Source organism: Epinephelus fuscoguttatus, linkage group LG4, assembly GCF_011397635.1.
Source record: "Epinephelus fuscoguttatus linkage group LG4, E.fuscoguttatus.final_Chr_v1".
Classification (NCBI taxonomy): domain Eukaryota; kingdom Metazoa; phylum Chordata; class Actinopteri; order Perciformes; family Serranidae; genus Epinephelus; species Epinephelus fuscoguttatus.
Genome location: NC_064755.1, coordinates 3,615,496 through 3,629,802, shown reverse-complemented (window position 1 = coordinate 3,629,802; position 14,307 = coordinate 3,615,496). Strand labels below are relative to the sequence as shown.

Below are 14,307 nucleotides of genomic sequence, written 5' to 3'. Positions count from 1 at the left end.
TTTTTCGAATTTTATTGTGAAAAATAAATACAATGTAAGGAGAAAACAGAAAGATAGGCTATATTACCCAAATCTATAGCTGTTTTAATTATTTTAATGTTAGAATTGTAGTGTGTTGGTCTGTCAGATGGTCCCTGAAGGCACCGCCGGGTTTGTTTTGGTCCTGCAGGGCTGTGTCTGAGCCAACCAATGAAGGAGGAGAAGGGGCTCGGACGCGTCATGTGACCAGTGCCTCGCAGCCCAGCCCACCAGCCCTGTAAATCGGCGCGTCCCTTACTTCTTATCCATTCCTTGCCAGTAAGCGGATCTTGATGCAGCCTGTCTCCGATACCTGACTTCACAACAAAGCTAGAGCGACACTTCACATCCTACTAACGAAAAATAAAGAACAGAAAAAAACAAACTACATTACTCTGTCCTTTGAATAATTACAGAGAGAAAAGAAATCTGTAGCCGAATAACCGCAATACATCCCCCTGCGACACTATTCAGAATACCAGCTCGCTCACCGGGGTGTTCAGCTCAGAATATTTATATTTCTTTTTTGAAAAACCAAAATGAAAACCAAATTTATCAATGGGGTTTCTTCTTCCCCCTCCATGTCGCTGGGTCTGCTTGTGAACGAGAACGCCCTGCAGGTTCAGCCCGACACCGAGGAGGACTGTAAGGAGCTGGCCCGACTTGACCAACCCGACCTGGACACCCGGCGTAAGGCTTATCTGTGGTGCAGAGAGTTCCTCCATGGAGCCTGGAAGAGCCTGGCTGAGGACGATTTCCACATCACTATCATAAGGTACATAGTGTTCACTTGCTTGTTTGATGGATATAGGCCTAGTTGGAAAAAGCTAGTGTGATAAGGCTGATGTAGCCTAAACCGTTTAAGGGTAAACCCGCCCTGAATATTCCTAACAAAAAGGTTATGTCTATAGTATTGTACTCGCTGTGAATCAGAGGCAGTCTCCCCTGAAACAAACAGTGTAGTGATGATGATATTTTCAGACAAATTCCGGAGCTGGCAGCAAACACAGTGGTCACAGAATACAGTCATAGGTGTTTCACTGGAATATTACTACATCCATCTAGCCCAAATCTCATTTTATATATCAGAATAATTTTCAAGAGCCTTCAGAGTAAGACCAAAATTCAGTGTCAGGAGACATTTGATTTAAGGACTGTCCTTTCCTCGTCAGAGGATGGGGTGTGACTTTTTTGTGTTATTATTATTATTATTATTTTGACCCTCCCTGGAGCTACAAATATTATTCCTTGAGCCTTCCCCAGTGAAAATGTATGACCCTCCCTCCACCATAAATTAGTTATTAGATTGGTAAAATATACCCTCTAATTAAAGCTGAAGACGAAATTCTTAAGTTGAAAAAGCCTCGGTTTTTCAGTCTTGTTGTGCATGTCGTTTAGTATTGGCTACATTTTAAATGAGACAGAGTAAAGTGACTATGATGAAATATCCCTATTTTGAGGTCATGGTTATGGTTTTTGCTCTAACGGAAGCATTCATTACACATAATGTGTCCAAGGACCTTCAGAAAATTTGAATATCCAATGATAATTTATGTTTGTACAGTTTCATTTTTTTTTTTAGAAAACAATGCAGCATGTTTTCTTTAAAAAACAGTGCTAAATGAATATATAATGCAACCATTTATCTTTGTATGCCACTCCCCAGTGCTTAAAAACTATTTGACATGCCTTCTTATTTTTGCACTAGCCCTCTGCCCTCATAAGTAATGACTGAATGATAAATCTTTTAACTCTATTGTCAGAATAAATTTGGATGTCAGCTGTTTTACATAAATACACATAAATGCAAAAATTCACAACAACATTTTACCAAAGGACATAACCACCATACAGACGCTGCAAATCACATCACACATTATGAAAAGTAGGTGCAATGCAACAAATGAATCATTCCTGTTTCATTCAGTGTTTGATCCAGATACACTGACCATAACCAAGTGGCTGGTAGCCATACTCAGATTTAATAGGTTGACAGGTTGAGGAACTAAAGAGTTCCTCAGCATGTTCAGTCTTACCTGTGGAACTCTAGAGCTCATGTTCTTTAAAAAATGTGGCGTTTATATCTGTTCTAAGCTGGACTTCCCATTATAAATGGTACTGGGGACAATGGGAGGCCAGTAATGGTGGCAAATTTGATCTCATTTGCCCCCAGCTGCTGTTTTAGTTGTTAACATAATTGATTGATTTTTAAATTAAAATCTTTTCGGCTTGTTTTCTAAAAACTGCTGTTTTCATTCTTATGAAATTCTGTGTTGTACCAGTGAAACAGCACAACATGCCGCTACCAAAACTATGACCATAATTTATGTAAGAGGTTATAAGCATTAGTTGAGCTAGTTAAGGTGAGGCTGTAGTTCTAGATTTGATAAAGGAAGTTCTATTGTATCCTGTTGTACTATTGTACTTTACTGTAAAGCGTGTAATAAAGAGGGATGTGAAAGTTACAGTAAGATTCCCAGAAACCTTTCTGAAGCAATATCTGTGTGTAATGATGACCATATTCATGGGCTGTCTGACCATCCCATCTGTCATCCAGGGGTGGTCTGAGCAACAAGCTTTTCCTGTGCAGCCTCCCTGACAGCGTGGACACTGTAGGGGACGAGCCCAGGAACGTCCTACTGCGCCTCTATGGGGCCATCCTGCAGGTGGGAGCCACATCTCTTATCACACAGCTGAACGCTGTTGTTTTACTATGTTTTACAGACAGAGTCTTTCCATGTGTTGTTGTACCGTAGACACTAGTTTCCCTCAGTAGAGTGTAGTTATTAGTCTAACTGTTTAGTTTAGCTGTTTTTAATGAAGATACATTCTGCTATACAGCACACACAAATTCAAATCATACACTGATTGCGTTTTAACTACCTGTCAGAAAGTTTGACTTGTATATTTTTATCACAGAGATGACTCATGTAACTGGGGTCAAGGGATAGCCAACAGCTTGACTGATAATCACAGAAACCAGACAGTAAACAAACAAGACAATACCTACAACTGTGCTATGTGACAGTGCCACCACCAGAGGTTGTTGTGTGTGTATGCGACTGCAGGTCACATGCTTATGTTAGTGTATGCATGCATGTGCAGTTATGCCTTCACGCGTGTATGTGTGTGTGTACGTACGTGTGTGTGTGCGTGTTAGCCATTGTTGTACATGGTGATGTACCCCCATGGCTGTACATGCATGTGTTCTTTGCCGTAGGCTTCCCAAAGGAGCGTGCCTTGGGCACTCTTGTTCCCAGGTGAACCCACCAAAAAACACGGTACAGTATGAGATCTCTGAAATCTCAGCCTAATGCTAAAGCGTAACACACACTCATGTAACCCTGGCGGACAAAGCTGGGAAGATAGTCTGCAGTATGGAGAGAAAAAACAAAGTGCTGAAACACCTCTCCTGTCTGTCTCTTTCCTTCTCTAAATCTCTGCCTTGTGATTCTCAATCACCAAGAAGTCAGCTGAACTTGTGCATGAGCATAAAACAGAGAAGCCTGAGGAGGAATGGACACATTTGCAGCTGGCTCAGCTAAAAAAGAAAAACAACAACAAGAAAAGTCATTAGCCAGTGTACGCATTGGCTTGTTGTCGTTTCACAATTTGCACAAAAGCAGATAGATAGTGTATCTTTTTGCAGCTCCACAGTGGTTGCATTTAACACAGAGAGATAGAGTCTACAGTGATGTGGCTGCTGCGTCCAAAGTTCATGACACTAATATTGCTAAGTGTAACAGAACTACTCCAAAGATAACTATTTAGTCACCATCACCCGTTGTGGTGCATTGATTTTATTTTCAAATATTGAGTAACAAGAGTTCAAGGACTTTAGATCATTTGCACAAGATTCCTGATGACAGCATATTCTAATCTCCTGCAGGCGTTTCATCGTTTGAGGTGATGTTCTTAGCACATGCTGTTTGTTCCAACCCGCTGCAATAATTAAAAGACAGAGCCCAAAAAAAGACACAGTGATATGGGCTGCTTTCTTGCTGCTTTCTCAGCCTTAAAACTTTCCAATGATACCTGCATTAAGTATTAACTAAAAGTCTGTGTAATAAAAGCTAAGCGTAGCTTTTATTGCTATGGATGTCTGAGAGAGCAGAAGCACCGTGTCCTTCACCAAGGTAACTGCAGCCATCTCCATCAGGACATAACCGCCTCTCAGGAATTAGTGATGTCTAATCAAAAAGCTAATATGATTAAGGAACTTTATGTCATCGTCAGAGTGCACAGCAACTAATGATTAAACAAACCCAAACTGCACTGGAGACAGTGTTTCTCAGCAATGAAGATATGTGGATAGCATGTTGGATGATGAGTAGATTCATCAAATAAATATGCATATTTTTAGCTCCAGCTTTTTGTAATCCACTGTAAAATGTCACATTCATTAGCAGGGTTAAAGTCAGTTAATAGAATATTGTTTTATTAGTCCTCTTTTTATGAGTCCTGCTTTCTCTACTTTATCTTATCTCTATCTCCGCTCTCTCTTTCTGGCTGTTGGGACAAGCAGTTAGTCCGAACAATCCTCTGCTCCGTCATATCCAAAACACTTGGTGTGTGTTTGAACTCATACTGTACTGTCTGCACTGCGGGCATGGTTTAGGGGTTTGATGTTGACGCTCATGGACAGATTCACATGTATTCATGGATAGTTCTTTCCTTTTTCTTTTGTTGATAGATGTCCTGTAATAAAGGGGATTCCCGACAGTCAAACAAAGAAAATCACTTGCAAGTAAGTAACTGATGACGGTGCCACCATACAGTATGTTCCGCTACCCAGAATGTCCATCAAGTCACCACAACTCTCACCATCTCATCTTCCCCCCTCCGTGTCTGAAAATATTCTTTTGCTTCCCTAAATTCTCCTCTGACTCATGTTGAACTCTGTGATCTCCCACAGGGTGGATCTAACAGAGAGGGCTGAACCTTTGTAACCCTGTGGGGGTTTTGAACTTAAGTTCAGAATCGATTTAACGCCTGTCTCCACTAACACCTGGCAGAGCATGACTTTAAAAAGCTGAGTTGGGAAATACTACAGCCATTGATTTCATTCTGTGGAGGCAGTTTATACATTAAAGAAACCTGATTAAAATACTCTTATTTTGGGCAAAATTGATTGGGCTCATCTGGCTTGAATTTAACAGAATTTAACTGAGAACATCCTATTTGGAACACAAGACAGTAGAAGCAACTAATATCACAGAAGGTTTTTAAAATAATCTGCAGCAACCTTAATCCCGTATGTTCAGAGAGTCGCTGCTGGTAGCCTGAAGCGATGCCAAGCCTCATGCCCAGTGACCTAGAAATCCCTTTACAACGCATCACGTCACAACGACCTTTCACCCTCACATGACATGGCTGAATCACAAGTCCCTGTCATGTGATGGAGGTGAGGTCATCAGCCAGTCAGCTATTGTCACCGCTCAGGCATCCTTCTCTCAAGAATGCTGCTCATCCTCAGCAGTTAGCAGACAGGCTAATGCAGAACTGACCCCGTGTCAGTGTGTTTGGATAACCTTGCCTCGATCCACCTACTTTAACAGTGCCATCTGATCAAGGTAAATCCTATTTGGATTAGATAGGATGACACTGTATTGTATACCCTGTTGGGATACTTTGCACGTCACAGCAGCATATTAGCATTTCAGATAAACTGTAGATATACATAAAGAACCTTGTGCACAAATGACAGTAACCACTGGATATCACTAGAGATATGTGCATATACAGATAAATTACATCATTGTTCTTTTCTTCTCTTCACTTGTGCAGATAGATAAATGGAACAAATATGTCACACTGGTTCTGTACAGTTCAGAAGGATCTGAGCAACCTGTACTTAATAATCTCTCCCCTTACAGGTTTATTGACACACATACAGTAACAGGGCAGATAAGTATTATGGTTAAAGCAGCAGGTGTTGGCTGCACACAGTGCACCTGCTCCATCACTCCAAGGCCAGCCACTGAATATCTCAGATCCAAAGAGCAACACTGGTATGGGACCAGTGTAACAAGTCAGATGAGTCATTCCATGAGAATGGTACAAATTGGACTTTGACATTTTCACATTTTTTACCAAAGTGTATTACTTTTATGAACACCCTACAACATTAAGGACATATTTAACTACCAGAAAAACATATTTTCACATCTCAGGCATCAAATCCCTATGATTATTGGTCCTTATTTCATGATATGGGCACTGTTATTCTTCAACCCCGTTATGTACACTATGGAAGCTGTCTGAAAAGGATTATGAAATCTATTTCTAATGAAGTAAACATTTTCATATTAATCAGATGTCCCTTACACTAATTCAATAATTTCAAATACAAAAATGACATAAAATCTCACGTTTGTGCTTAAATGCTTTTAACTAAAGAATTTTAACCAAAATCAATAATCTTCTGATATCTCTAAACATTCCAGACAGAAATCAACAAACATTAAATAACTTATAAACTCTTAAAAAATAATGTATAAAAAAGTAGGGTAACAGGGTTGAAGATGGTAATGGGGTAGAAGGGACAAATACAGCTTTTCTTGTTTTTTAAATCTCAAATTCACTGTGATTTTCTATGAACATTGTATTTCATTATGTAACCATAAGAAGGACAATAGATATACATTGCCATTGAACTGACAATTAATTAATTAATTAATTAATTAATAAACCCAAATGAAAAACAATGACAACTACAACACATTATACATTAAAACATTGCTGTTATACATTAAAACTGAATAGCTCATCAAAATATAACATAACGTGTGCTTTTGGGATGTCTGTCTGTGTGTCTGATTAAATTTACTTGATGTATTTTACAATTTATTAAAGGAGACATTTCAATCTATATATAAAGCTGTTGAAAATAGATTTTGGTGACCCAATAGATAAAATACACCTAAAAAGGTCAGAGGGGCTCAAATTGTACCATTTTCATGGAATGACTCAGATTCAAATGTGATCAAATATCCAGAAAGAACATGGGAACATGTTCCTCAGAATGGGACATCTTTGCCATTCAAAAAATATATTCATCTTTACTAGAGGAGGTCTCTGTTTCCTGTCCTAAAGCAGGAAATAGTGAGGGAGGTGCCTTTAAGGAATGTTGAAATCCTTCTGTGTGTGAACAGTGAGCTGGCCTGACATCTATGACTTGTTGATGATTAACTTTTGAGCGGTTAGAGGACTTGTCATGGAGAGTGAGCCAAATCAAACAGACTGCTTAAATATACACTGGCATTTAAAATAGGTCAAAGGAAATGAAAAAGAGCTTGATGAAGGACTGTGGTGCTGTCAGACAGTCGATGCGGGACCACCAAGGTCACTAGGTTACAGCCTCTTAACAGCAAGGGATGAATGGTCTGGCTACCTCACTGACATTTGAATCAAGAATACGACATTAAAGGCCAATCAGCTTTTTACTCTGAGTGCTGGGGTCATACACTGTTCTCTGAGTTCTATTTTTTTCTGTGCTCTTTTCACTAGTTTGAGTGTAGCTGGGCTCTGTTGGAAAAAAGATGATGTCACATACTCATGAATTGAACAATATTTGAATTAGGAGCCAATTACAGTTAGTGGGTTGTTGGTGTGGTTTGATCAATTCTGATCAAACAAAACCTAACCAGGTTTTGAGTGTTAAAAGTGATAAATAATCCCTTAACAAATATTCAGAGCCAGGTCGTATGGGCAACAGGCTGAGCAAGGTACTCCAAATGTCCCTTTAATCAGCAGTGTTCTCCAGCTCCTCCTGGAGGATTCCGTGGCGTTCACAGTCCAGATGACATATATAATCCATCCAGGGTGTTTTGGGTCTGCCCTTTGGCCATCTACCAATTGGACCGCTAACGAGAGGCACCCAAGAGGCATCCTGATCATATGCCTGAACCACCTCAAACCCCCCTTTCGACAGGAAGGAGCAGGGTATCTTGCTCTTCACCCTATCTCTAAGGCTGAGCCCAGCCACCCTCTGGAGGAAGCTCATTTTGGCTGCTTGGATCCACAATCACAGTCTTTCAGTCTCTACCCAAAGCTCATAGGTAAGGGTTGGAATGTAGATGGACCAGTAAGTTTAGAGCTTTGCCTTCTGGTTCAGCTCTCTCTTCACCACGACAGTCTGGCACAAAGTCCACATCACTACTGACAGTGCGCCAAACCACCTGTCCATCTCAGGCTTTATTTTACCCTCACTCGCGACCAATACCCTGAGATGTATGAATTCGCTTGGGGCAGTAACTCTCTCCCAACCCAGAGTTATCAATGTACATTGTTTTCTGGCAGAGAACCATGGCCTTAGACTTGGAGATACTGACTCGTTCCCGCTCGGCTTAAAAATCTGTCCATGAATGTCACAAACATTATTAGTGACAAAGGACAATTCTGGTGGAGGCCAACACCCACTGAAAATACAGCTTGTACTTTGGTTTTAAGGATGGCTTGTAGCAACGACCCCAGTACCCTATAAACCTACAGTATCCCCCACAGGACCTCCGGGGGGACACGGTCGTAAGCCTTCTCCAAGTCCACAAAATGTGTAGACTGGATGGGCAAACTCACATGGCCCCTCCAGCAGCCCTGCAAGGGTAAAGAGCTGGTCCACTGCTCCATGGCCAGGGCGTAGTTTGCATTGCTCCTCCTGAATCTGAGGTTTGACAGCTGGTCAAAGACTCCTTTCCAGCACCCTGTAAAAAACTTTCTCACAAAGGCTGAACAGTATGATACCCTGATGACTGGAGCGCACCCTCTGGTCACCTTTTTAAAAAATGGGAACCACCACACTGGGCTGACACTCTACAAACAGTACCTGACCTCCACGTTACACTGTCAGCCAAAACTGTCCAACAATATCCACAGCATTCAGCATCTCAGGGTGACTCTCATCCATACCTGACGCCTTGCCACAGAGGAGCTTTTTGACTACCTCAGTATCGTCTGCCACAGATATGGGTGAGGCTTCTCCAGATTCTTCAAACTCTGCCTCCTCTGTAGAGGAAATGATGGAGTTCCTCAAAGTGTTCTTTCCACTGGGCAATATGCCCTCTCCTCTCTCTCCTCTCCTCTCCTCTCCTCTCCTCTCCTCTCCTCTCCAGGTAGCAGTTCTCCTTCCCTGAGACAAGCCCTGCTTTTCTTTCCTGAGAGGTCTAAGGGTCTTCCAGAACTTTTTTGAGGCTAACCAAAAGTCCCTCTCCATAGCCTCCTCAATCTCTTCCCTTACACAGGTTTTTGCTTAGACTTTTGCCGCAGCTCTTCTGGCCAACAGGTACCCATCTGCTGCTTCAGGAGACACCTGGGCCAACCAAGCCCGAAATGCCTCCTTTACTGCTAGTGTCCACCAGCGGGTCCTTAGGTTGCCACCAAGACAGGCACTGCTGACCTTCCGAACACAACTTTTAGCAGCCACCTCCACAATGGAGACTTTGAATGTGGCCCACTTGGATTCCATGTCACCAGCCTCCCCGGAATGCAGGAAAAATTCAGAGGTCTGAGGTCAGGACCTCGTGGACAGGGGCTTCAGTCAGACATTTCCACTTCGCCCTCACTATAGGTTTGGCCTGTCTGTCAGCCTCCTTCATCATCTGATCCAACTCACCGACAGTTGGTGATCAGTTGACAGCTCTGCTCCTCTCTACACAAGAGAGTCCAAAACATACAGCCGCAGATCTGTTGACGATACGACCACTAAGTCAATTAGCAATCTTTGGCCTAGGGTGTTCGGGTACTAAATACACTCATGAACCACCCTGTGCTTGAACATGGTGTTTAGTATGGCCAATCCATGACTAGCACAGAAGTCCAATAACAAAACACCACTTTGGTTCAGATCAGGCTGTCACCTTGTCCCCTGTTGAAGTTTCTCAAACTACTTTAGTAATGAGGTACTCCAGCTCCTTTTTTGCCGATTTATCAGGGTTTCTCGATTCGCTCTTGGTTTGGCCCTCTTTTTCTTGGGAGACCCTACTAGCTATTTGCCCTGGACAACATAGCTCCCAGGGTCACAGGGACATGCAAACCCCTCCACCACATTAAGCTGATGATTTTTTGGATGGGATGAATATTTAATGATGTAAAGAAATACTTGAGGCATTTTCAGGGGTTTCATTATTGCTCAGCATAATTTCAGTCTACACTTTAGCAGTCTTAACAATGCTATCAAATTTACAGTCACTGTGTCCATGTACAACTATTGGTGTGCCCATTTGTCTTATCACCGAGGCTAAATTTAAATAGGTACATTAAACTAGAACACAGTCAGCATTGTTATTGCTAGCATAGTTGTCAGTTGACTGATATGTAAAGTTTATCTCTTGAATGGAGATCATGCACAAACTGAATCCCCAACTTGATACTTTGATCTGAACTTTGACTGTCAACCCAGCAGCTCTGGGTTAGAACAACTAAACCAAAGGTCTACATATACGGGAGGTTAGTCCATATATGGGCTGGATGCTGCAGATCTGGGTCAGTACAACTACAATAGCAGAGAGGATGTACTTGCTGACTCACTGAAGTATTGTCAGAGGAGTGATATGCCTCACAGTATAAGCCAAGCCCTCAGGTCTTTGCACTGCTTTGCACTGCACAGGCTGCCAGATGGCTTGTTGTCTGGCAGTATGTGTGTCAAGATGATTATGGTAATGTGGATAATTCACGTTGCAGATTTAAAACAGCATGTGATCACCACTCTGCAGATAAGGCATTACATAACGATGGGGAGTATTCTCTGGGCACATGCCCTGGGAATGAAGCAGAATGTACTGTATTCTGTTCAGGAGACATTTCATTTTATTTGTTCAAGATGTCCAAGAATTTCTAAATTGTTCAGTGTGTCCTTGTGTTAATAATATAACTAGTGCAGTACCGATTAAAAACTTGTCGGGCCCACCCACACAGCTTGTTAATGTACTGTACTTAAGGCAAAACACTTCAGGTGAAAATATCTTTTCATGCACTGGTCAATTTTAAGAAACAAAAATTGTGATATAAAAAATATTGACAATCAACTGGGGAAGTTTCATAGTAATATATATCAGTTAAAATTTAATTATATTCTATTCTCCCCTCAAGTACAATTTTTACTGACACCATGAAGAGATACATGGTTCTCACAGAACAGCAGAAGTTTTGAATTACTTTTAGTGGAGTATTTTCAGTGTGGTATTTTTACTTTTACTCAAAGGATCTGCATACTTCTTTTACCACTGAATATGAATGACTTATGAGAATCCTGTGTGGCAAATATCCTACCCCTTCACTAACACAGGGACGCCTGACACACGCACGCACGCACGCACGCACGCACGCACGCATGCACAGTGTTGCCAACGTGGTGACTTTCTTGCTTGATTTAGCAACTTTTCAGACCCTTTTTGTCACTTACTGATCAGAGTACATTAAGCGGCTCATCTGGCTGCACCACCGAGTCTCTCCCTCCCTCGCTCCCCACGCCGTGCACACACAGGTAGCAGTGAATTACTATGGTTAGCTTGCAGCTTTCTCGAGAACCACTCATCCTAACAACTTCACACTCGACAATACGTTTCCTTGGGTCTGAGAACAAAAGCGTTCATTCTGAATCTTGCATCACTGATGGTTGAAATGTTTGAGTTCACTAAAATGTAACATCTCTGGTCTTTCCGGTGTCTCTTTTCTCATTTATTGTTGAATGTACTGTAGGGAGCAATGGGTGGTGAAGACATGTTCAACTCTCTGCAGCCCTGAAGTCCTGCCCCAGCTGCTGCACATAGCCATAGAGCACTGTTTACTTGTTTATTAAGTTCGTTAATATTGAATGTGTTGTGCATTCAAATCACATCAAATTCGTCAATACACGTCTTTGGGTCCCAGGCAATACAGCCGCCAAGTGTGAAGTAGGTGTGACGAAGGGTTCTCGAGATATGTGAATGACAAACAGATAGATAGGCAGACAGAAATTCTTTATAGCTGGATAGATGCTGATGGAATGGATTAACCATGACTTGATCCAGTTGAAATATACTGAATAAACTACCTGGATGCTGCCAGTACCATTTCCAATAGCCCTGGACTGAACAAACTGGAATATTCAAAGGCTCCTTCTTCTTAACAAGCTCACATAGTTTATGTAATGGAATATGAAATAACAGTTTGCAAATGACAGAGCTCCATCCTCAGTTTAAGCTGAAACAATTACTCAGTTAATTGATTTATGCTACCTTGGGCTGTAGGAAATTGTAATGGAAATTTTCTGTTATTTTATAGACAACAGTTGAACAATTAATGGTGAAAATAATTTGTGGCTGAACTCATTATGCCTGAGTGAGTTGTAGCCCTATCTTGATCTCAAATTGACACATGATTTCAGAGCCAACTTGCTACCCTTTCCCAGCTGTGATACAGGTGGGCTTGTTGATTCTACAATCGAAAGGACTTTTCCTTCATTTACCCGCTTCTCGACGTAGTCCCTTTAAAGAATGATATGAGATGTTGCCTTGAACTTCTTGTTGGCCTTTCTTTATCAACCTTGGCAGGTACCTTCACTCACAGTTATATACTCTGAGTAAAAATTAAACTTGTGATTGAGTTTACACCTTTGACTTTGAGTGTAATGTATACCATTAATTGCAAAATTGATCACAACAGAGATACCAGTGTCTCTTAGAGGAAGAAGTCAGTATAGAGCCTCCTTGTAGGTGGTGCTGTACACTTTTGCATTGAGAAATGTGACATCTCAGAGGCTGCAAAGCAGGCAGTATTGTTTCCCTTGAGCTGGCTTCGTGCAGGAAGCTCAGTATGAAGCACATTCTCTGGCAGGTAGCCAAAGACTGCAGTGCTCAGATCCAAATCTCTGTCTCTGCAGCAATTTATCTGAAGGTTATTCACTTAAGAGGGTTACGATAGCAATATGCTATATTGCAGCTATTTAGGGTTACATTGAAATGCAGCAAAATTGCAGAATTAGCTGGTTAACTTAAAGTCTTTGGGAAATGTCACGATGATGCAGCTGTACCTCCAAAAACACCTCTGCACACTCCGAAAGCAAATATATTGGCATATTTAGACAAAAAGTCTTAACTGTACTTCTACTTGCTACCCTTTTCTATAGCTCTACTGAGTTGACAACTGCAACTGTAGTCCAACTGAGCAAACTTTCATTTCAAATATCAAGAATGAACTGACACACTCCACTATATATCTTCATCACTCACTATGTCCTAAAGATTTGTTTTAGTGGCAGAGCTTATCTTCGGGCAGTCTGGTTCACAACCAAGATGGAATTGTTTTCAAGAGAAATTTTTAAGTGGGCTTATTTCTTGGCCAGAACAAGGACTTCTTGTCAAAACATGAATTAAAATGTAAATGACAAAGAATTTTTTTGCTAACTAGCTGCTTGCTAGCTTAGTAGCGAGTATTCTAACAAGGGATAATTTAATTTTGTTTTACACTACTTAGTCAAAAAACTATGAATCCTCTCAACTTAACTCAGTCAGTGAACCTGTTTCTGTCTTCAGGCCCTTTTCTTCTGCACAAAAAAACCATTAATACCTGTTAACATCTGGCTTTTGTATGTAATAGGAAAGGTTATAACTAGCATTCACACCAGGACAAATGACTCTGCATTAGTAACGGGTATTCATCAGCTTCAGCTCCAATTGGCAGTGATGAAAATACAACACCTGGGTGAATGTGCTAATTTTAGCCCTTTTACCGGCGAGATGTAATGACGCGCACCACAAAATACTGCCAGTCTCTGCCCAAGCAACTCTCAAACATCAGTCCAAATTAGTCTGAACCAACTTTGAAAGAAAGACTGAATAAGATATTTGACACGACATAACCACTGTAACATTTCCACACGGCAACACGCTGCTTTCTACTGTTTTTTGACCTGTCTGTGATGTTTGAAAAAAAAAAAAAAAAAAACAAAGTCATGCACTACTGCTTAACAGCCATGTACACAGCTCTTGTCCATTGGCAAAGGATTTTTAGCTATTTTTTTTTTTTTACCATGTTTAAAAAACACATACATGAGCTAATTTGGGAAGAAAATGGGTATTCATTACAACTCTGGCCCCAAGTAATGCTGTGAGAAATCCAACTTCACTATTTGCAGTTTTCACTTTCCCACAGTATAAATCTCTCCTCTCCTAATGACCTCCTGCCTATTTGTGGAGAAGCCTTGTTTTCTGTCTTCTCAACACAATAGAGTGAATGAGAATCAAGTTGGTGAGAAGCCAGGCCACGTGTTTCTGTTGGTATGAGAGAAGGTTTCCCAGTTAACCTTGAGCCCCT

General features: G+C 41.2%; 1 protein-coding gene across 2 annotated transcripts in view; it reads left to right on the top strand.

Moving 5' to 3' along the window:
* Positions 1-274: 274 nt before the first annotated feature.
* Positions 275-14,307, top strand: part of chka (choline kinase alpha) — a 47,269-nt gene continuing 33,236 nt past the window's right edge. The window contains exons 1-3 of one of the 2 annotated variants that reach the window (XM_049574491.1): positions 275-793; positions 2,576-2,723; positions 4,712-4,765. In XM_049574491.1, coding sequence (XP_049430448.1) covers positions 558-793; positions 2,576-2,723; positions 4,712-4,765 — 438 coding nt within the window. In that variant the 5' untranslated portion in view covers positions 275-557. The remainder of the gene's footprint in view (positions 794-2,575; positions 2,724-4,711; positions 4,766-14,307) is intronic. The other variant, XM_049574490.1, reaches the window with a different exon arrangement.